This window comes from Pundamilia nyererei, unplaced genomic scaffold (assembly GCF_000239375.1).
Source record: "Pundamilia nyererei isolate P.nyererei 1_Seehausen unplaced genomic scaffold, PunNye1.0 scaffold00096, whole genome shotgun sequence".
NCBI lineage: Eukaryota > Metazoa > Chordata > Actinopteri > Cichliformes > Cichlidae > Pundamilia > Pundamilia nyererei.
Window position 1 is genome coordinate 814,157 of NW_005187497.1, and position 18,954 is coordinate 833,110.

At 37.9% G+C, this 18,954-nt stretch overlaps 1 protein-coding gene across 2 annotated transcripts in view; it reads left to right on the forward strand.

Moving 5' to 3' along the window:
* LOC102213679 (suppressor of tumorigenicity 7 protein-like) overlaps positions 1–16,094 on the forward strand; it is a 17,172-nt gene extending 1,078 nt beyond the window's left edge. The window contains exons 3-15 of one of the 2 annotated variants that reach the window (XM_005740012.1): positions 327–486; positions 571–625; positions 1,185–1,300; positions 1,444–1,549; positions 2,035–2,123; positions 2,501–2,601; positions 2,723–2,837; positions 2,965–3,037; positions 3,119–3,221; positions 11,167–11,317; positions 11,781–11,873; positions 11,974–12,113; positions 14,353–16,094. In XM_005740012.1, the coding sequence (XP_005740069.1) occupies positions 327–486; positions 571–625; positions 1,185–1,300; positions 1,444–1,549; positions 2,035–2,123; positions 2,501–2,601; positions 2,723–2,837; positions 2,965–3,037; positions 3,119–3,221; positions 11,167–11,317; positions 11,781–11,873; positions 11,974–12,113; positions 14,353–14,448 (1,398 nt within the window). In that variant the 3' untranslated portion in view covers positions 14,449–16,094. The remainder of the gene's footprint in view (positions 1–326; positions 487–570; positions 626–1,184; positions 1,301–1,443; positions 1,550–2,034; positions 2,124–2,500; positions 2,602–2,722; positions 2,838–2,964; positions 3,038–3,118; positions 3,222–11,166; positions 11,318–11,780; positions 11,874–11,973; positions 12,114–14,352) is intronic. The other variant, XM_005740013.1, reaches the window with a different exon arrangement.
* Positions 16,095–18,954: the final 2,860 nt, after the last annotated feature.

Sequence of the window (18,954 nt, forward strand, 5' to 3'; positions counted from 1 at the left end):
ATATATATATGTGTGTGCGTATGTATATATATATGTGTGTGTGTGTGTGTATATATATATGTGTGTGTGTATGTATATATATATATATATATATATAATTTTTCATTCCTTCTTATGTTCAGAAGGGACCAAAAAAATCCATCATAAACCCTTTAATTATTATTATTATTATTATTTTTAGCTTTTTAAGTTTTTTAGCTCTTCATCACTCTCAATTTAAAGATTCATTTAGCACAAAATCAGCGACAAATACCAATACAAATGTTCAGGCTGTATAATGGCACATATTAATAAAAGCATATTAACCGTTTATGTTTTTATTACAGATATTTGAATGGTGGTATTTTCGTAAATATGGGACTTCGTTTATTGAACAAGTATCGGTGAGCCACCTGCGTCCTTTGCTTGGTGGAGTGGAAAGCAGCTCCACAACTGGTCTGTTCTCATCAGTTAATGGAGATGCAGAGCCTAGGCCCAGTGTTTCAGGTAAAAAAAAATATACATGATGCAGCCGATCATAGCATTATTATTCATATTTATGTAAACAGTAACAACAACCTCTGTTTGTAGAATGCAAGGTCTGGCGAAATCCTTTGAATCTTTTTAGAGGAGCTGAATATAACAGGTATGTGTTTGTTTAAGATTTTATTCAGATAATTATGTGGTTCAAACACATTTAAATTTCATAAAGGTTAAGTGTGTAAAATCTCACCACTTGATGTCAGTAGATTGCAGATTGCAGTCAGCTTAATTGATGGAGCAGTGGTGGAGGAGGAGAAAAATATACAAATATTAAATGGACATTTATAGTTTGAAAGAGCTATTTGTGATTTTTAGATCAAAAGAATGTTATAAGATATACTGCACTATCTTGATACTGGCCAATCTTTGGCTAAATATATAAAACTTATCAGGAACAATGGCAATGTCCATGTTAGCCACTGTATTCAAGACAAGGAGGCAACATGGCGGCTTTCACGAACCAGTGCCTGCTGCTATGTATATGAACATTATTTTTTTCTGTTAAATAACCTTTTAAAATGAGTAATTCATAATATCAGAATTTTCTAAAGATTTGTAACGATTTAAACCTACTTTTTGTCTTTAGTGCAGAAGTATTATTTTTTCATTTGATTCACTGAACCATAAAATGGAAGCTATTATTTTTACTCTGTGTACCACAGGTACACCTGGGTGACTGGGAAGGAACCCTTAACATATTATGATATGAACCTATCTGCTCAAGATCATCAGACCTTCTTCACAGGAGACACTCAGCAGTTAAGGCCAGAGGATGCTGGTGAGTTATACAAAGATGAGGCAAATTGCTCAAATCTATGCAATCAATGCATACATGCAATACATGCCAGAAATTCCTTTTTTTATGATGTGAAGCACTACGGGTTTGTATACCAGTACCATAAACTCACATCTATATTGCAGTAAGCCTAGATGATCATCTTCTTACAGTGATGCAGAAGGCCTGGAGAGAGAGAAATCCTCAAGCCAGGATCAGAGCAGCTTATCAGGCCATAGAGATCAACCACCAGTGAGTTCTACTCGTACACAGTGAACCTCTCCATACATATTTCTAGACGCCTTGCACCTCAAGATGCTCAGTGTTAGGCTTCATTAAAGTGAGACTGTATTACAGTTATATTGCCATCACATTAATGAGAAAAAGAGGTTGAGGTTGGTGCTGCTGTTTAGAATCTTAGATTTACAGAACTTAGAGTTTAGAGTACAAGTAAATTCAGACAGCTTTGTATGGTACTTGTAATAATTAAATAATCTTTGAAGAGTCTTTATTGTGCTGACTTTTGTTTAAATGCATTAATATATTTAAATGATAATGTTTATATACAGTATATTAGCGTCTTTAAGGGTGCTACCATTCTCAAGTTTTGTCTTTGTTATGACATCATCTCTTATTTTTTATTTGTGAGTAAATATAAATATTTTCTTGTGCACTATAAAAAAACAGCTTGGATTGCTATTTATAAATACATTAATTTCTTGTGTACATTTGTGTAGATGTGCTGCAGCCTATGTGCTTCTAGCAGAGGAAGAAGCAACAACTATCACAGAAGCCGAACGCCTTTTTAAAAAAGCTCTAAGTATTGGTAAGGATGGTTTTTAATGCACTACAATAACGTACTCTAGGGCATAGTAGTACAAAGAAAGCTCAGTAGATGAAGAGTAACTCAACACTGTATATTTATCCTGCTTGTGCTGCATGCCCTTACCCACGTTGTGCAGTTTAGTACTTCAGTGTGGACCTCTCAATATGCCACAGATAGATATAATACAGCAAAGTGTATTATTTGTTTTACACTCCCTCTCATGATGGAAGAATTACAGCTCCAAGATAACATGAGTGCTCTACATTGGACCACAAAATGTAGCGTGATATTCATATACAATACAGTTTAATTTGTTTTGTTTTTTAAACTCATGGTTATTTTGCTTTGCAGTGAAATATTTTCTCTTTGCAATACAGCAGGAAAAGATATCAACCTACTAGTATATATTAAACGCAGATTGGCAATGTGTGCACGCAAGTTGGGGCGAATTAAAGAAGCAGTAAAAATGATGAGAGATGTGAGTATCACCTTTAAACATGTTTACTGCTTTATTGTTTTGTCACAGAAAGTATGTTACTAAGTCGACATGTTTACTGTGCCTAAAACTGTGAACCTTAATATGTTTTATCTCTGTACAGTTAATGAAGGAGTTCCCATTGTTGGGAATGTTAAATATACACGAAAACCTCCTTGAGGCTCTTCTAGAGCTTCAGGCATATGCTGATGTGCAAGCAGTCCTTGCAAAATATGACGGTAAGACTAAACTCAACAAATATTTAATTACTTTTGAATATCAACATACCATGATTTTGCACAAAGTAGGTCAGTCATTTGAGTTGCATGCCCAGTCACATAAACACAACTTCTGCTTCTACTTTAGATATCAGTTTGCCAAAATCAGCTACTATATGCTATACATCTGCGCTGCTGAAAGCACGGGCTGTCTCAGATAAGTAAGTTATTTTTTCTGTTAGCTTCAGTTGTTGTATGTGATTGCCCTAACTTTGTCACGAATGTGAGATGTGATTTCTTAGGTTTTCACCAGAGGCAGCATCCAGGCGGGGGCTAAGCACAGCAGAGATGAATGCTGTGGAGGCCATACACAGAGCCGTTGAGTTCAATCCCCACGTGCCAAAGGTCAGTCATTTATCTGACAGCAAACATAGGTCTTCATCCTGAATGAAAACATACATTAGTGACCAGATGATCTTTAAACCAGGCTGTCAAACACAAAGCCCGGGGCCAGAATTGCCCCACCAGAGACTCCATTCCAACCCACTGGACGGCTTTGGAAAATCTGAAGGAGGGCATAGATTTTGCATTTTTAACTGTTTTGGGGTTTATTTGCATTAGTTTTACATTTCCAGCTTTTATTGGATAGTTTAGACAGGACAGGAATTTGGGTAGAAAGAGAGGGGGAAGACACTCAGCAAAGGGTCGCAGGTACGACTCAAACCTGGGCTGCTGCCGTGCGGCATGTGGTCGCCTGCTCACCTACTGAGATAAAGTGGTGCCCACTTTTCACTGTATTTTCATTGGTTTTACAGCTTTTCTACTGGTAAAGATCGCCACCCTAATTAGATAAACAATAACACCGAAAACAAAACATTTCTTGTATGTTTTTTTTTCCCCTCAACTCTCTTTCACTATCTACAGTACTATGGAAATTTCTTTGGATCGGGTTGAGGGGGGTATGTTAAATATTGTAATTTTAGACATTTTTGGTGCTGATAGAGTTCTCTGTACTACAGCAACATTTCTTATCATATATAAAAACTGAGATGTACTGTTAAAATAATAATAAGCGTCTTTACACTGAGAAAACATTTGTTTTTGAACAAACGGTCTTGTATCATTGTAACACTGTTAGTTCACGCCCTTCATCCGTGTGCCACAAGTGGTTTGGTGGATTGTTGTTTTTTTTTTTTTCTTTTTTTATTGGATGGATAGTTCTGTTTATCCATCACGTTTTACTGGACACAACATCATTTGGAATTGGAAGTATGAGTATTAAGTAAGAGGTGATGAAATTCAAAAGTCACTCTAACCTCACAAAAAATGTTTTTTGGTCACTTTCTATTGCAAAATTTCACCATTGCCTTATGTAGATGAAAATGATGAAAAACTGGCATTTTAGAGGCAAAAGGTCAAAGGACAGCTTCACTGTGACACCTTAATATTCTGAAAAAACAGCTTTTTCAGCTAATGAACTAAAGAGGAAATTCTGACCAGATTTCACAATTGAAATTGAAACTCAGTTTGTGATACTAGTGTTTGTTGCCCAGATATTAAATTATTTCAGAGTCTTGAGTTCATATCTTACATGAGTCTGCACAGACATGGATGTAAACTGCAACTTTACCTGTAAGGGGAGGCATACAAACAAAAGGCAGAAATTTAGCTTGACGTTACTTTAAATATTACTGCCTCTATCTGGTCTAATCACGCAATACTCACACGGCTGCCATTCGTAAAGGTCCCATTCAGGGCAAACAGGAAAAGCAGACAGTAAAGTAAACAGTCAATCACAAGTGAGTTATTTTGACTGTAATAGGTGGTGCAACTACAGCAGCTTTCATTCCATTCGTTCTGTGCTGCTGGCTCACCAGGAGATGTCAGTAAAGGTTATTTTCTCACTGGTAGTGTCATCTCTAGATCGTGGATTTTATCCACATTTAAAATTCTTCTACAGTATGCAATTCACTTTGATTGTTATTATATTAATATTTATATATCTTTATTATTGTTGTAGTTATTATACAACGTATACAAATTTGATCAGCATATTTCATTTTCTTAAGTCAGAACACTATTTTGGTATCAAGTCTATATTGGTTTTACCAGTGTTTTAGTGCACTGAATATTTTTTAACTTGGTGATCAGTTGGTCATATTATCACAGCTCTGTCTACAGCTGGACCAGGAGAATATGGGACTCTAGCTGCATATCTCTTTTCACATCAGTTCCCACAGGTTTAGATGTCACACGTCCACATGCGCACAGATTGATACACAACCAGATGCAGCAGAGTTTTGTCCCAGTTCAGCCTTTGTAGTGTGATGTTATTTCATTTCACAGACTCCTATTCTGAGAGAGAGAAAGAGAAGCTGTGTGTTTGCATGCATGGAGGGGGAAACATCAGCCAGCACTTTGATCCAGCCTTTGATTTTAAAGTGAGGGCCCTCATCTTCAATATCTCTCCAACTGCTCCCTTCCCATTCTGCCCAGAGGCAGCCGTCCTCTTTCCTCTCATCACATACCCTCATCCTGTTTCTTATCCTCTCATGTTCCCTTATCCCCTCATCCCTTGTTTGAGCCAAACAGACAGTCTGAATGTCACACTGCCAACTTTGTCAAAATGACTTCTTTGAATTTAGGTGAATGGCTAAATGACATTATGAAATTTTAACACACCTTTCATGGAGGATTATTGGACAGCTCGTCTTTCAGCATTTGACTGTGGAATCTGGTGCATACTCAGTGCTCTCATAGCAGAGCACTGGGTATGGAAATGCAACAGTAGGGAAGGAGGGGGTGTTGCTTTGTGTTGTCTGGCATGTCTAAGAGATGAGTGCACCTGCGACTCCTTTGGCCTCTTTAAATGGGCGGGCTTGTTGTCACCAAAAGCAGATTTGGTGCATGAGGCTTAAAAAAAAAAAGAACATCTGAGTTTAGTTTCCTCAGCTGTAGGACTACTGTTGCTTTGGCAAAGTTTCTAATACAAGAACTATACAGGCCAGATCACACCATCGTGTTTCCATCAGCTGATGAAAACTTCAGAACTGTTTCAAAGACAAAGTCTCAAAACAATCAACATCTGCCCATTTGAACTGAAAGTGGTTTTATGGTTATCAGAGTCATTCCTCTTTTTTTATAGTAATTGGTTTCAGTACAGATTTAATGTTTTTTTAATGATCTTTCCACATTACATCTAATGTTTTAGTCCTACCAAAGCATCTACACATTTCAGATAAACTTCAGACAACATTAAACGCACTAAAAAAAGAAGCAATAAACTAAAGCATGTACGTGAGACCACAGAAGATGCATTATAGTTGGCTTGATAAGAGAAGGGGAGTATGTTTTTGTTACTGTAAAGACTCCAGAACAGATAGTATTGCATTCAACCGGTGCAAGCAGAGTAGAGGGGCTTTGGCTGTTGTGATCCAAAGTTTAGAGAAATCATTGAGCAAAAGAATAAGTAACCAATTTCTTCCTACATAAGAAAAAAAAATCTAACAGCAACACCTGAGGTGAGCACAGGATACATCATAAGCCTCCAGCAGCTGAGTGATGTGTTAAACCTCAAGTAGTAGCAACAAACCAAACGAATTCATAGTTTACAGTCATGCTTGTGACTTTGTGAGGCTACAATTGATTAAGGGTGCTAGCCATAAATTCTTTTTTCCAGAACACTGGAAAACAATTAATGGCAGTAGGTGAAGAATTAAGTAAGTATAGTATAACAACTTGTGCTTTGAGGACTTAAAATATATTTGTGTAGGTCTTGATATAGCAGACTTTAGTATTTCTCACTGCAGCCAAAAGGTCATCATCCTAGATTGATAGATGAGATCACCACCATTGCAGTCCTTTGGATTTTTAAGCTACTTCTCAAAAACAAATGTAATAAACATTGAACTACTGGCACTCCTCGAAGAAGTCAAAGTCCGCAGAATTTATTCTCTGTATAATGAGAAGATGTGCCAAACGTTATGATCATGCTTTCATTTCTGTCAAAACTGACTTTAGTCAGACTGTCGTTACCATCCGTACAGTCAAACAATAAAAACAGTGCAGTAGCCTGTGGTACACACACAGATTTGGAATACTGAAGGAGCATTGTTGGGCCAAGCATTAAGTGGCGAGTGTGTTATCAAGCATGCCAAGCAGATTATATATGAATATAATACCAGGCTACATCACATGAGTTCATTCAGACTGCTTAAAAGGCTATGCACACACAAAAATCTACATATACAGACACACACACACACTTCATTTGCACAGCTGGTTCAGTGCTCTCGCTCAGCCCCTTCTCCTCACCAGCTCTTCATCCATCTAATTTCCTCCTCTTCTCTTTTGCTCCCTTCTATTTTCTTCTCCTCCTCATCTTCTTGTCCTCTTCTATTTATCCTCCACTCATTTCTACATCTGCCTGTCCATTCCAGTTATCCTCTCTAGCAGCCAGTGGTTAAGAAACTGACAGTTTCCCAGATGCTTGGATAACTGATCAAATGTCCCTGCTTGCTAAATCTGCTTTACATTTATTTTTACTACCATTTTTGCTAACATGCATTCAATCTGAAGCGCTCAAAGCGACCCAGGCCTATTTACTTTGCTAGTTTACCCCACTTTAAATGGCAGTTTTTTATCTCACCCAATTCTCAATGACATTCTCTCCTCTAGATTGCCTGTCAAGGGTCAGAAAACCAGAGTTTTTTTCTTAGTGTATCACTGAAATTGGCTGTTTGGTTTGTAAATTGAGACAGAATAGGAGCATTTGAGTTTGTTATGAATTAAGATGGACGAGGTTTCATCCAGATGACAAAAATGGGGTAGTTACAGGAATTGGACTGTGGCTTAAGTTTCGCCCACTTGGGGACAAATATAAGTTCCCTTACCTGTGGCACAAGATGAAGTAGCTAGTGTCAATGTTTGTTAAAATTATATATTTTACATTGTTTTAAAAACAAAAATTATAAACAACTACAGGGTTGATGGCAATGTTGCCTCTGTGCTTCATTGTGTGCGGCAAAGTGCCGCAGATTAGAATCAAAAGGAAGCTTATGAGTTATGCTCTGAGCTTATGACTGCCCAGGGATGAAAGGAGAACACATGAAATTCAATCCCTTCATCAAAGAGGCGACAGGGAGTGCAGAGGAAGGCTGCAGAACAGGGAGGTGGGGGTGTGACTGAGGTGTCACCAGTTCTAATGCCATGGCATGCAAGGAAGGACAGCTGAGCAGCCAGCCACTCTAAATGGTTAGTCTTAAAACATAGAAAGACCCAGACATATGTGTGCCATGTACTGTCCACTCATTATTAACAACAGAGATAAAAATGCATTAGAATTGTCCTAATTTCTGAATGAATATCGACCAAAATATCATCACATTTTCTCGGAATACCTAAAAGTACTTGCGGTTAACCCAGTTAAAAAATTAGACAGAAATATTTACAAGGAACAGGATCGTTAAAAGTTTGTGAATCTTTACTATAGCAACATTACGAGGTACTGTGGGATGTTGGTGGTGTTTCTTACATGAACTGCTTGCTTTAGATCCTTCCATCACGATTATTAGTCAGGATTTTGACTTAACTCTTCTAAAACCCCACCTTTGTTCTTCTTTACTGTTCTTTTGTAGAAGAACATCTATGCTTATGTCATTGCATTGCTGCATGAGCTGCTTTTCCTTAAAAGTTCACCTTTAGGATTATTGATGCCCCCTACACCTAAAGAAAATTGAATGCCTGTCCTCAATTAATACATTTTAAGTATAATATCCCTGTATATTTTATAGGGTTCTTAGTGTCTGATTTTTTATAAAATCAGCTGATGTTTTAAGCTCAAATATATTGAAATACAGGAAATAATAATAATCGAAAAAACAACCTGTTTTACTGAATGAACGACTTGGCTTTCTTGCTGATAAATGGTCTGAATTAAAGCTTGCTTCCATACTCACTAAGTTCTTTCTTCTATTTTATGCTATCCTTTCTTGTGTTGCATAAAATTAATGTGAATTATTATAGCAGTTAGGGAGGTTTTATAATCCACCACAATAAACCAGTGATAGGTTTCGTCTGTGGTGGTCGAGCTGGCTAGCTGCCTCTCCTCTGAGAGGGAATAGAGCATGGTGAAATGTTTGTGCTCAGAATAAAGGAAGGAAGAAGATGAAGACAGTCAAGTGCCTTGGCTGAACCGAGTAGAGCTGATGTAAGTAAGTCAGACAGGATAAGTGAGAAGGGCAAACAAGCACCTTCTGGTTGTCTCTTGGCTGCCGATTGCTGTTAGAGAAAATGTCAGGATGGACGGAGAAAAACTGCAAGACAGTACAGTCCACTAAAATCCTGTGAAATACAGATGATTACTTAAGTGTTGCTTTATGATGGTAACCTGCTTAATTGAGCCTTTATCCGTGAAGCTGAGAGGTATGAGAGATGAGAAGGACAGAGGTAACATAGGTGTAAATTTGCAAGTTTTTTTGTACAGCTATGTATAGGTGTCTAAAAATAACATGTGATGAAAAATGTAAGAATCTGCATGTCAACTGAGAAAGAGAGAAAATGATGTGCAGCTACAGGCAGTAGGAAAAATGGGTGACACAGGTAGCAGTTATAGGGCCTTGAACATATGTAAAGACAAATTGGAGAAAGACAATGATGAGCCTTGGTAGTAAGTGATTATGGGGATGGGGGTAGGGGACAGGGTCAGGGATGGTGAAGCTGCATGGTCTGACTGGCTAGATGGATGGATGGATGACTGAACCTGTGACCATGGAAGGGATTAGACAGGATTAGCTGTGGGGTAACCTTCCCAAAGTGTCAGTGTGAGATCCAAAGCACTGCAAAGCTGGCCGCTCGGGAATCCAGCCCAAGGGGGCCCCAGCACTGCACTTGGATGTTGTTTAAAACAGACCCCTGCCACACTGGGCACCACAGACATGAAATGCATAGATTGTCACATTCATCGGCGTCAATAGGTATACATTAAGGACTTCTATGCTGACGGATATAGACCTTTAAAAACATTTATTGCCCCCCGCCCCCCCAGAAAAAGCTCTGCACAATATATTGATGTATGTACTCTAAAAGCTAGATTTCTTCTATTTCAGAGTGAGAGAGAGGAAGTTCTATAGGTTGTAACTCTGGGATTTGTCAGCTCAGTGAACCAACTGACTCACTGGGACAAACTTATGCAGTAGGCCAAGAGAATAGAAGCAAGTTGGGCATGTTACACATTCATGGAATGATGTTACTGTACTGTAACAATAACACACATACACTGACTCACGTATATAGAGAGAGTGAGACCTTTGGAAAACTTTTCCCTTCCACCTTGAACAATTGCAAAATAAGGTTCTAGATAAATACCTCACATGTACAGAATATGATTACATTCCACAGGGAGTTAGCCTGGGGGATTTGCACAATAGAGCAAAAAGTACTCATTGAGAAATGACGAGAAAATATGAATGACAACATTGAAGCTGCATGAAGTTATTTGGGACCACAAGGAATCTTTTTTTTTTTTAAACCCAAACAGTCATCAGTGTTTGTGGGCACTGGATAAGATTTTGTTCACTTTAATTTTCCTGGTTTCTGTTTCCAGTAGTTGTACTTTTGAGCAGACTTTGGTTGCATGTTGTTAACAGTCCATTTGTCCAAATGCAATCTCAGAACCATCAGCTTACATCTAAGGTGCGTCATAAATCTGCTGTGTCTGCTGTCATAGACATGTGTGCCGGCTGCATCGAAAGTCCCAAAATGTTGTCCAATGTCCACAGTGCCTTCCTCAGACAACACCCAGACTGTGATTCAGTAAACAGTTGTCTGCTGATTTGTCAAATTTTCATTCAATTTCAGGTCATTATCTTACCATCTATCAGAATAGAAATTGTTTTAACTGCTTCATTATTCTTGCTCTTATTCAAAAATATACTGAAAGAAGTCGGTAACTGAACAAATTCAGGATGTTTTTTTGCTCAGAATGGTCTTTTATGAGCGTGACTATGTGCAGTTAGTTCCCATAGAAGAAAAGAAGTGTCAGTCTTACATTGTGGATCAGAAATCTATGCAATTTTTTGTCATTTAAAGCTATTTGAAAAACGCGTTTTCATTCGTTATGCCTGAGTAAATCCTAATGTAAAAAAAAAGGTGGAAATCTGAATCACTGACTAAACATAATGTGCAATGTGCTCGTTTGAGTTCATGTTGTTTGTGCAACTGATCACAGTATGACAATAAATTTAAACTAAACAGTACAGCTGAGTGAAGGATGAGAAATGAAGATATAAAGGTACCAAAAAGACCAGATACTGAACAGAAGTCCTGTATTTTTTCCACTTCCTATTTGTAGTACTTATTAGAGATGAAGAGCTTGATCCTGCCTCCAGAACACATCTTGAAGAGGGGTGACAGTGAGGCAGTAGCATACGCTTTCTTCCATCTGCAGCACTGGAAGAGGGCAGAAGGAGCCTTAAACCTACTACACTGCACCTGGGAGGGCAGTATGTACCTTTCTTTTTATGGTTATTTTTTCAGATATAAATGTTTTAGGTTCTCATTTGCTTTCTTTCATGTTAGTAAGCTATCACCCAACCTAGCCTGTACTTTGAAAACACTATACTAGAAAAGCTACTTCTCTTTTTGGTTTTGAACCTACAGCCTTGCAGGTGTAAAGCTTTACTAGTCAGCTGCCCTGTCTTTTTTTTTTTTTTTTATCATTGTGTCATAAGTCATGTATTCACAGTACACCCACAAATACGCATTGCTATAAGTGGATGAGATCATCACAAGAAGAATATTATTGTTATATTTTATCTGGACGTCAGTATCTTGTATCCAACTTAAATGGTTTACCGAAAATTGCTCCGTATTTGTGTTTTAAATAGCTGCACTTAAGCATAGTTTGTGGTGTGTTACTCATCCAGATTTAATGTCCCGCTTTTCCCCTTCGACTGTATTCTGCAGCTTTCCGAATAATTCCCTACCCACTGGAGAAGGGTCACCTCTTTTACCCGTACCCAGGATGCACAGAAACAGCAGATAGGGAACTACTGCCCTGTAAGTACATTAAATCTACTCAAAACCTCGTCTCTTTAAAACAAAAGTTCATCTGCCCTGCTTGTGATACTGTTTCTCTTTTTGTCTCGATTTTCTCCAGCTTTCCACGAGGTGTCTGTGTACCCAAAGAAAGAGCTTCCCTTCTTCATCCTCTTCACAGCAGGCCTTTGCTCTTTCACTGCCATGCTGGCCATGCTCACACATCAGTTTCCTGAACTAATGGGTGTCTTTGCCAAAGCAGTAAGTGGTATTGCTTGACTTCCCAGTTTCATCTCAGACACGTTTGGTTTGAATTTATAGATTTCTTATCACTGAAATTTTTAATGTTATCATGAGTTTGACTCAGATTTCAGGGTTATTGGCTGACCAGTTTTAGCTTTGACCATTGGGTCTCATTTTTTAATGGGTGTTATTGGTAACCCGAACCTTTAAGTTCCTTTGGTAATTGCTGCCTTCTATCACTGTCAGCAACACTGGAGGCTCATGGGAGTCGAAGGCTTGTAAAGTCAGTGTTTATGATAACAAGTTATAGTCTAACTTTAGCTATCAGTGGGAAGAGCTGAAAAATACAAGTTTAAAGCCACAGCAAACATGCAGCCTTAAAGGTTAGAACGTATGGATGCTTGCACTGCTTCATTTTGTGTTTGTGTATTATAGAAGTGTTGTGTTATGTGTTTTAGCCAGTTTGGCAAACTTCTTACTTTGGCTAATCTTTTGTTTATGGTCAGCCTGTTTATTAGGGCCTTTTAGTCTTGAAGCGAGTCTCTGAGAACATCTAGTTCTGTTCCTTTTGTTATGGGAAAGATTGGGTGCAGATTGGACTTTTACAGCCAGTCCGGCTAGTCTGGTTTGTGTAATGTTCAGATGTTCAGATAGAGTGCATGAAAACCAATGAGGGAGGAACACAGAGGTACTCACTGCCTTCTGAGGAAAAACAGATTTCTATGAATCTGCTGCTCTTAAAAGCAGGAAAACGCGGCGGATTTTGGTGGTCGTGACAGTCCGTGTGTTTTTCTTACCTGTGGATCGCCCACTTTTACTAATTGGATTTTAAGTGTATCAAACACACTTTTAGCACGACCTCATATTGTAATATTTCAGAGGACATCTAACTATTATTATTAGCTAGCATTTAAATTGCATCATAACGTAATTCTTTGTGGCATAGATTCAACAAGGTGCCTGAAACATTCCTCAGAGATTGTGGTCCGTGATGAGATGATAAGATCTCACAGTTTTTGCAGATCACATTCGTGATCTGATTCTCAGCTACATCCCAAAGGTGCTCTACTGGACTGAGATCCGGTGACTGTGGAGGCTATTTTAGTACTGAGACCTCATTGTGATATTAAAGTTTGACATGATTTGAGTTTTGTGAAATAGCGCATTAAGCTGCTGGAAGCAGCCATCGGAAGATGGATAACCTGTGGTCATAAAGAGATGGACGTGGTCAGTGTACATTTAGTAGCCCTGGTTCGAATCCACCCTGAGCCATTTAATGCATACCTTCCCTCTGTTCTCTCTCCTCAGCTTTCTGTCTTCTCACTACTGTCCTATAACAATAAAGGTTCAAAGCTGCCACCAAAAAATATACTTAAAAGAGGTTATTATTTCTGCAGTCTTATCTCTATATTATAATAAATTCTGATTGTAGCTTTTTATTATCGTTTGCCTTTTGTTGTTATTGCTCAAATCATACTATCAAAGGTTATTAAGAATCTTTTATTTACTTTTTATGGGTAAGTCTGCAGCTTTTCCCAGCGGCAATAAATACTGTCGTTTATTTACTTTTTTCATTTTTTCACTTGAAGATGGTGAAGCTGTAAGAGTGACTGTTGTTGATACTGCTGTCCGAAAGTGTCTCTCATAAATCATGGATAATATAAAGTTTATAGAGAGACTGCTTAAATGTAGTGATGCATCTGTGATCTTTCCACGAATGCAGTTTGTAAAATGATCAATCTTGGATGATGCTGCTTTCTTGAGGAAATGTACAAGTATGTTCCGCCTTTGACTCTGACTGCACCAAACTGTAAGCTGTGCTTTGCATTTGCAGCGCTGAATGACTTCAGCTTGATTTATAGGGAGAAAAAAAAGCTAAGCAGTCAACTGTACATCCCAGCATATAAAAGTCAGGCTTGTGGAGAATTCTTATATAATTTTCTTTTCTTTTCTTTTTATGTTAGGTTGCCATTTTAAAAGGGGTGAGCTAGAGGACAGTAGTTTCTATTTACTTTATTTAAATCTGTGTACTTTTCTCACTGTGTGTAACAGCAGTACTTTGTAATCTTTTCTAAATGAATGTAACTCAAAGTATATATATAAAAAAAAACACATAATACATTTTTTTTAAAGTTTTGAAGTCCACTGTTAAATGGAATTCAAAAAGATATGTTATGAAGTAGTAATATTAATTTGAAATGGAAGAAATTTCACAAACCGTTGACCGGAAGTCAATTCTGCCTTTTCTTACTTTTAGTTCTTCAGCACACTCTTTGCACCCCTGGGTTTCTTCGCAGACAAGATGGAAAGCTTCATGCCGTCCAGTTTTTGGCACCAGCTGACTCGGATCTGACCCCGTCTAACACAGACACAATGCATACACACACACACACACACACACACACCAATATCACTCCAAACCCTTGAACAAAAAGTGTTTTCTCTCCTGTCTTCAGCATTACTGCCCACTTGCTGCATTGTTACTGATTACCGTATGCTGGCTGAAGTTGTATCAACACAGTAATACTACTTCTAAGATGCTCTCCCACACTCTTCCAATAGTCAGTTTTTCCAAGAACACATTTGGTGAATACCATTTGCAACAGTTTCATAGGGTCATTCACTTTTGTTAGCATGGGGAAATCCAGCATTTTTCAATAATCCAGAATGCCTCGGTGAGAGGAGCTCCTGAGTAAATTCAGATTAAAAAAAAGAAAAATTAAAATTTGGTTTTGCCTGTGTATGGAAGAAAAAATGTGTACATAAAGGGTCTCCTGCCCATTTGCAAACAAAACATATTCTTTTTCTTTGTGTAATCAAAAAGATGCCATTTCAGTGGGCTATATTGACCCTCACATACATCTAGCAGGGCAGATTTAAACGTCTGAGGCCTCCTAAAACAGAGGCAGGATTTATAACCTCAGAGGGACTGCAGTGTATACAATGCCTGTGCAGTTCAACTATTGTCGCTAAGGCTGAATATCTCAGCACTACATCTCTGGGGTAACCACTGCATCATCAAAATGTAAATAGGATCATCAGCGGTCAGCAATCATACTTAAAATCACACAGCATAGGCAATTTAACATCTTCAATAACAAAAATTAAAATAATTCTAAATATGCTGTGTAAGGTCAACTTGGGGCAATAACCCTCACGATCTATCATTAGGCAAACATGTCAAGTTGGTCACTTCAACTGCCTGCTGATATGCATTTAGAGTGGGCAGAATTTCCTTTTCCTTACTTTACTAACATTTTGATGACTGTCTGAATTGGTATAATTAAGCTAATGTTTTCTTCTGTGAAAGGTTGTTTTTTTGTATTAAATTAAATATGCTCTATTAGAGCTATACATTGAAAGATCTTATTGAAACATAACAACAGGAAACAAATGTACCTGTTTTTAATTCATAGAAAACGTATACAGGTAATATAGAAAGTTTTAAAAACCACAAATTTGCTTAAATAATTTTCTTAAATCTCAGGTATCAGTTTTTTCTCAGATATCCTGACATCACGGTGACAGCTTTCCACCTTACGTGAAAGAAAATGTTATAATAATTTTAAAAAGTGCCTTTTAGATCATTACATAGCTAAACTACTGTGTAGTGATTAAAAGCCTGTTTGGTATTTATTACACCTGCAGTATGATAGACTCAGTTTGGGAAAAAATGCTTAAAGGGTCATTTTTATAGAAATGTTATATGGAATCAGTATAACAATGAAAAACAAAAGCAAAAAAAGGGCATGCTGGTTATTATGCAAGGGAACACACAAACACATCATTCAGACCTACTCCAAACTCTGACTACTTAGACTGCATTCTGTGTTTTACCTTGATCTTAAGTATTTGTCTATTTAAATGTGTGACACACAAAGGATCTTTAGTGTGCAGCTGAAATTTAACAGTATGCTGAAGACAGGAGGATCTGTGAACAACTGTAACTACGCGTGGATGAGTTTGAAAGCAAAACAAAATAAATTAGTCTTTCATTGACCTCTCTGTGCTTTTGTCATATTTCTGATTTGAGTTTGTTGCAAAAGGCCCCAGATTTGCCCTGTTCAAGGCAAAGTCGGTGTTTCCTATAAGCAAGCTTTATTTTTTGATGATTTGTTGAAAACGGCTTACAGAGGCACGGCCAATGGCTTAGCTGATAAAATGAGACATAAATGCGGTCCTTTGCACAGCTGATGTCATTTTCCTCCATCTTTTTAAATCTCTAGTGTCTTATTGAAAGACACTTACTCTGGCATCCAGCTACTGCTATATTTAGCCAAGAGCCATTTTGCGCAGCATTATGATTATACTACTCTGCCACCATCAGCAGATGCTTTAATGTGGCATGTTCCTGCTGAACCTTTGATGCCATAATCATACTCCATACACTCGCGCTTAAGTGGTGTGCAGCAGTAATGAATAAGTCTGCTGAGGACTGTTGACTGGACCTCAAGTGTTTGCTCAGAGTGCCAGAGCGTGGTTTCATGCTGCATGTCGAAACTTGAATTGCTCACGGACCTTCGTGGCAGAGCCATTCAAGGTCAAGATGACAGGAAAAATATGTAAGAAAGAAAAAAGGAAAATGCATTTGTGTTGAAACATTTACATTTATGACCACAGTCGGTACGGTTAGTACAAAATTAAAAACTTGAATGAGGGGGGGTAAATCCATGTGGAAAACTGTTTAATGAATACATTTATGGTGGTGATGCATGACCTTAGTGCATACCTTAAACAGTTGACCCACTAAATAAGAGTTTTTAATACCCCACTATCAATCTAGTAAGGTCACCGGCATGATAAATGAACAAACTCTTGTGGAGTGGGATCTGTGCCAAGTCCAAGCATGTCCCTGAAGGCTGCATACAGTATGTGTTGGACTGAAGACTCTTGAAAATCTGCTTCTGGGAGTGAAAGAACATACTGCTCACAACAGTTTATGTGTTTTGTCTGTCCATGGGTCTGTTTCACTGTGTTCACATCGACCCTTTCCAAAAAAGCACCAAGTGAAATGTGGTTTTGTAACTTATAAATTCTGACATTATGAGGTGTTTTGCATATTTCATCATGACCATCCATTGCGTTTATATAAGCAACATGGCACAGCGCTAACAGTTCTATTGGTCCAATATTCTAACGTGTCCATTGCATTTGACATAACCTGTCGCTCACGTGTGATAGACTATAACTGATTACAGTATATACTTCATCTGTCACACTTCACACTGGTTTGCTCTGCTGAAAACAACTGTGATCTAGATTTTTATTACATGATTTGACTGTTAGCTCAATCTATCTGATCCTATGTTGCCGCAGTAACTGATATTTATCAGTTTCATCGACTGGCCTTAGTCCTGGCGTTCCATATCAGAATTCAGTTAAAACTGGAAGGGATGTTTCCTGAGGACTTCTTCAGCCAAGGTAAGTGCACTGCTGTGTTTCCTAACATACGTATCTTTCAAAATTTCACTTGGACGAATAGCATGTAATCCCGTTCCTTCTTTACCCTTCGGGTTATGTCTCTTTGATTGGCAAAATAAGTAACCACTGACTGTTTTCATGTGTATTGCTATGGTTATTTGCTTAAGAGTAGCGCAGCTTTTTTGCTGTTTGCTAATTATTGGTTGCTGGCGATGCTGAAATTGACATGGCAATGCATGCTGAGGTCTAAAGATAACACTTAAATCAGACTAGTTTAATGTTATTTGCTTTACAAGAGTAAACTTGTCTTATTGCAAACCTGGTTTTGTCACACATATTGAATGTGAATGTCCTCACCCTAAATCTTTACTGCTGCTTATACTCCTCCTGCACCTCCTCAACAATTTATCCATGGCCTGCAGTGTATGATTGGGATGTAAGATGACATTGTTTGCACTGTTTGCATCGTGAATGCTGATTCAGGTTAATGGTGGATTTACTCGTTCCAAAAGATAAATTGTATTTTGTGTGGAAAAAAGTGTCACAGCAGCTATAAAATATTCACAGGCTCTTCCTGCTGCAGTAACAGCTGCTGCCCAACTCAAGTTTTCTTGAAAATGGCACTAAAATCTGAAATGTTTGGTTTTTTGCTTGTTACTATAGATTTGGTGGTGAAGTAGATACTTGAAATAAGGCTAAGTGTTTTAAAGAGTCTGTTCCTTGGCCTTTACATGCATACATTTTGATTTATATCTAAATTTTACTCCTTTTACCAGTAACAAATCTGTAAGATATCACTTGGCAAGTAATAAACTATAGCAGCTACAGTCGAGTCCAATTTCATGTCCACATAAAACCCTTAATTACTCCTGATGGGGTCATAAGGGTGATCTTCTTTTCCAAGAACAACACTGAAACTGTTGGGACATTTCATTTAAAAAATAATTTTCATTTCCAAAGCGCTCTACAGTGCAACGGTTTCAGCATGCATGCGTATCAGCATGTTTCTCATATTACTATAGGCAAGTCACAGATGTATATGTGATCGGAGTGCAACGACTTAGACTGGAGTACTTGTCAAGCAAGGCTAAAATAAACATGTTTGGTTTAAAAGTGGCATAGCAATAAATTGTTCTTGAGTCATTACAGTTTGTGAGTATGGATTATGGAATTTCTTTCTTCTGCTTCCCATGAATGTGAAGCATCCATGTGGACCACACTGTCCCCTGAGACCATTTTAGCTCTGAAATGTTGTTAAACCATTTGATATCACTGCGATGGCAGTGAATGCCTGCAATGCCACTCCTTTTATTTTTACAGACTTCAACTGGGTGACCCACACTGGAGGACAAAGTAGCACAGATACTATGACTAATTTGAAGATCAACAATATATTAATAGAAATGTCTTTGTTTATACAGCTTAATAGTTGGTCGAT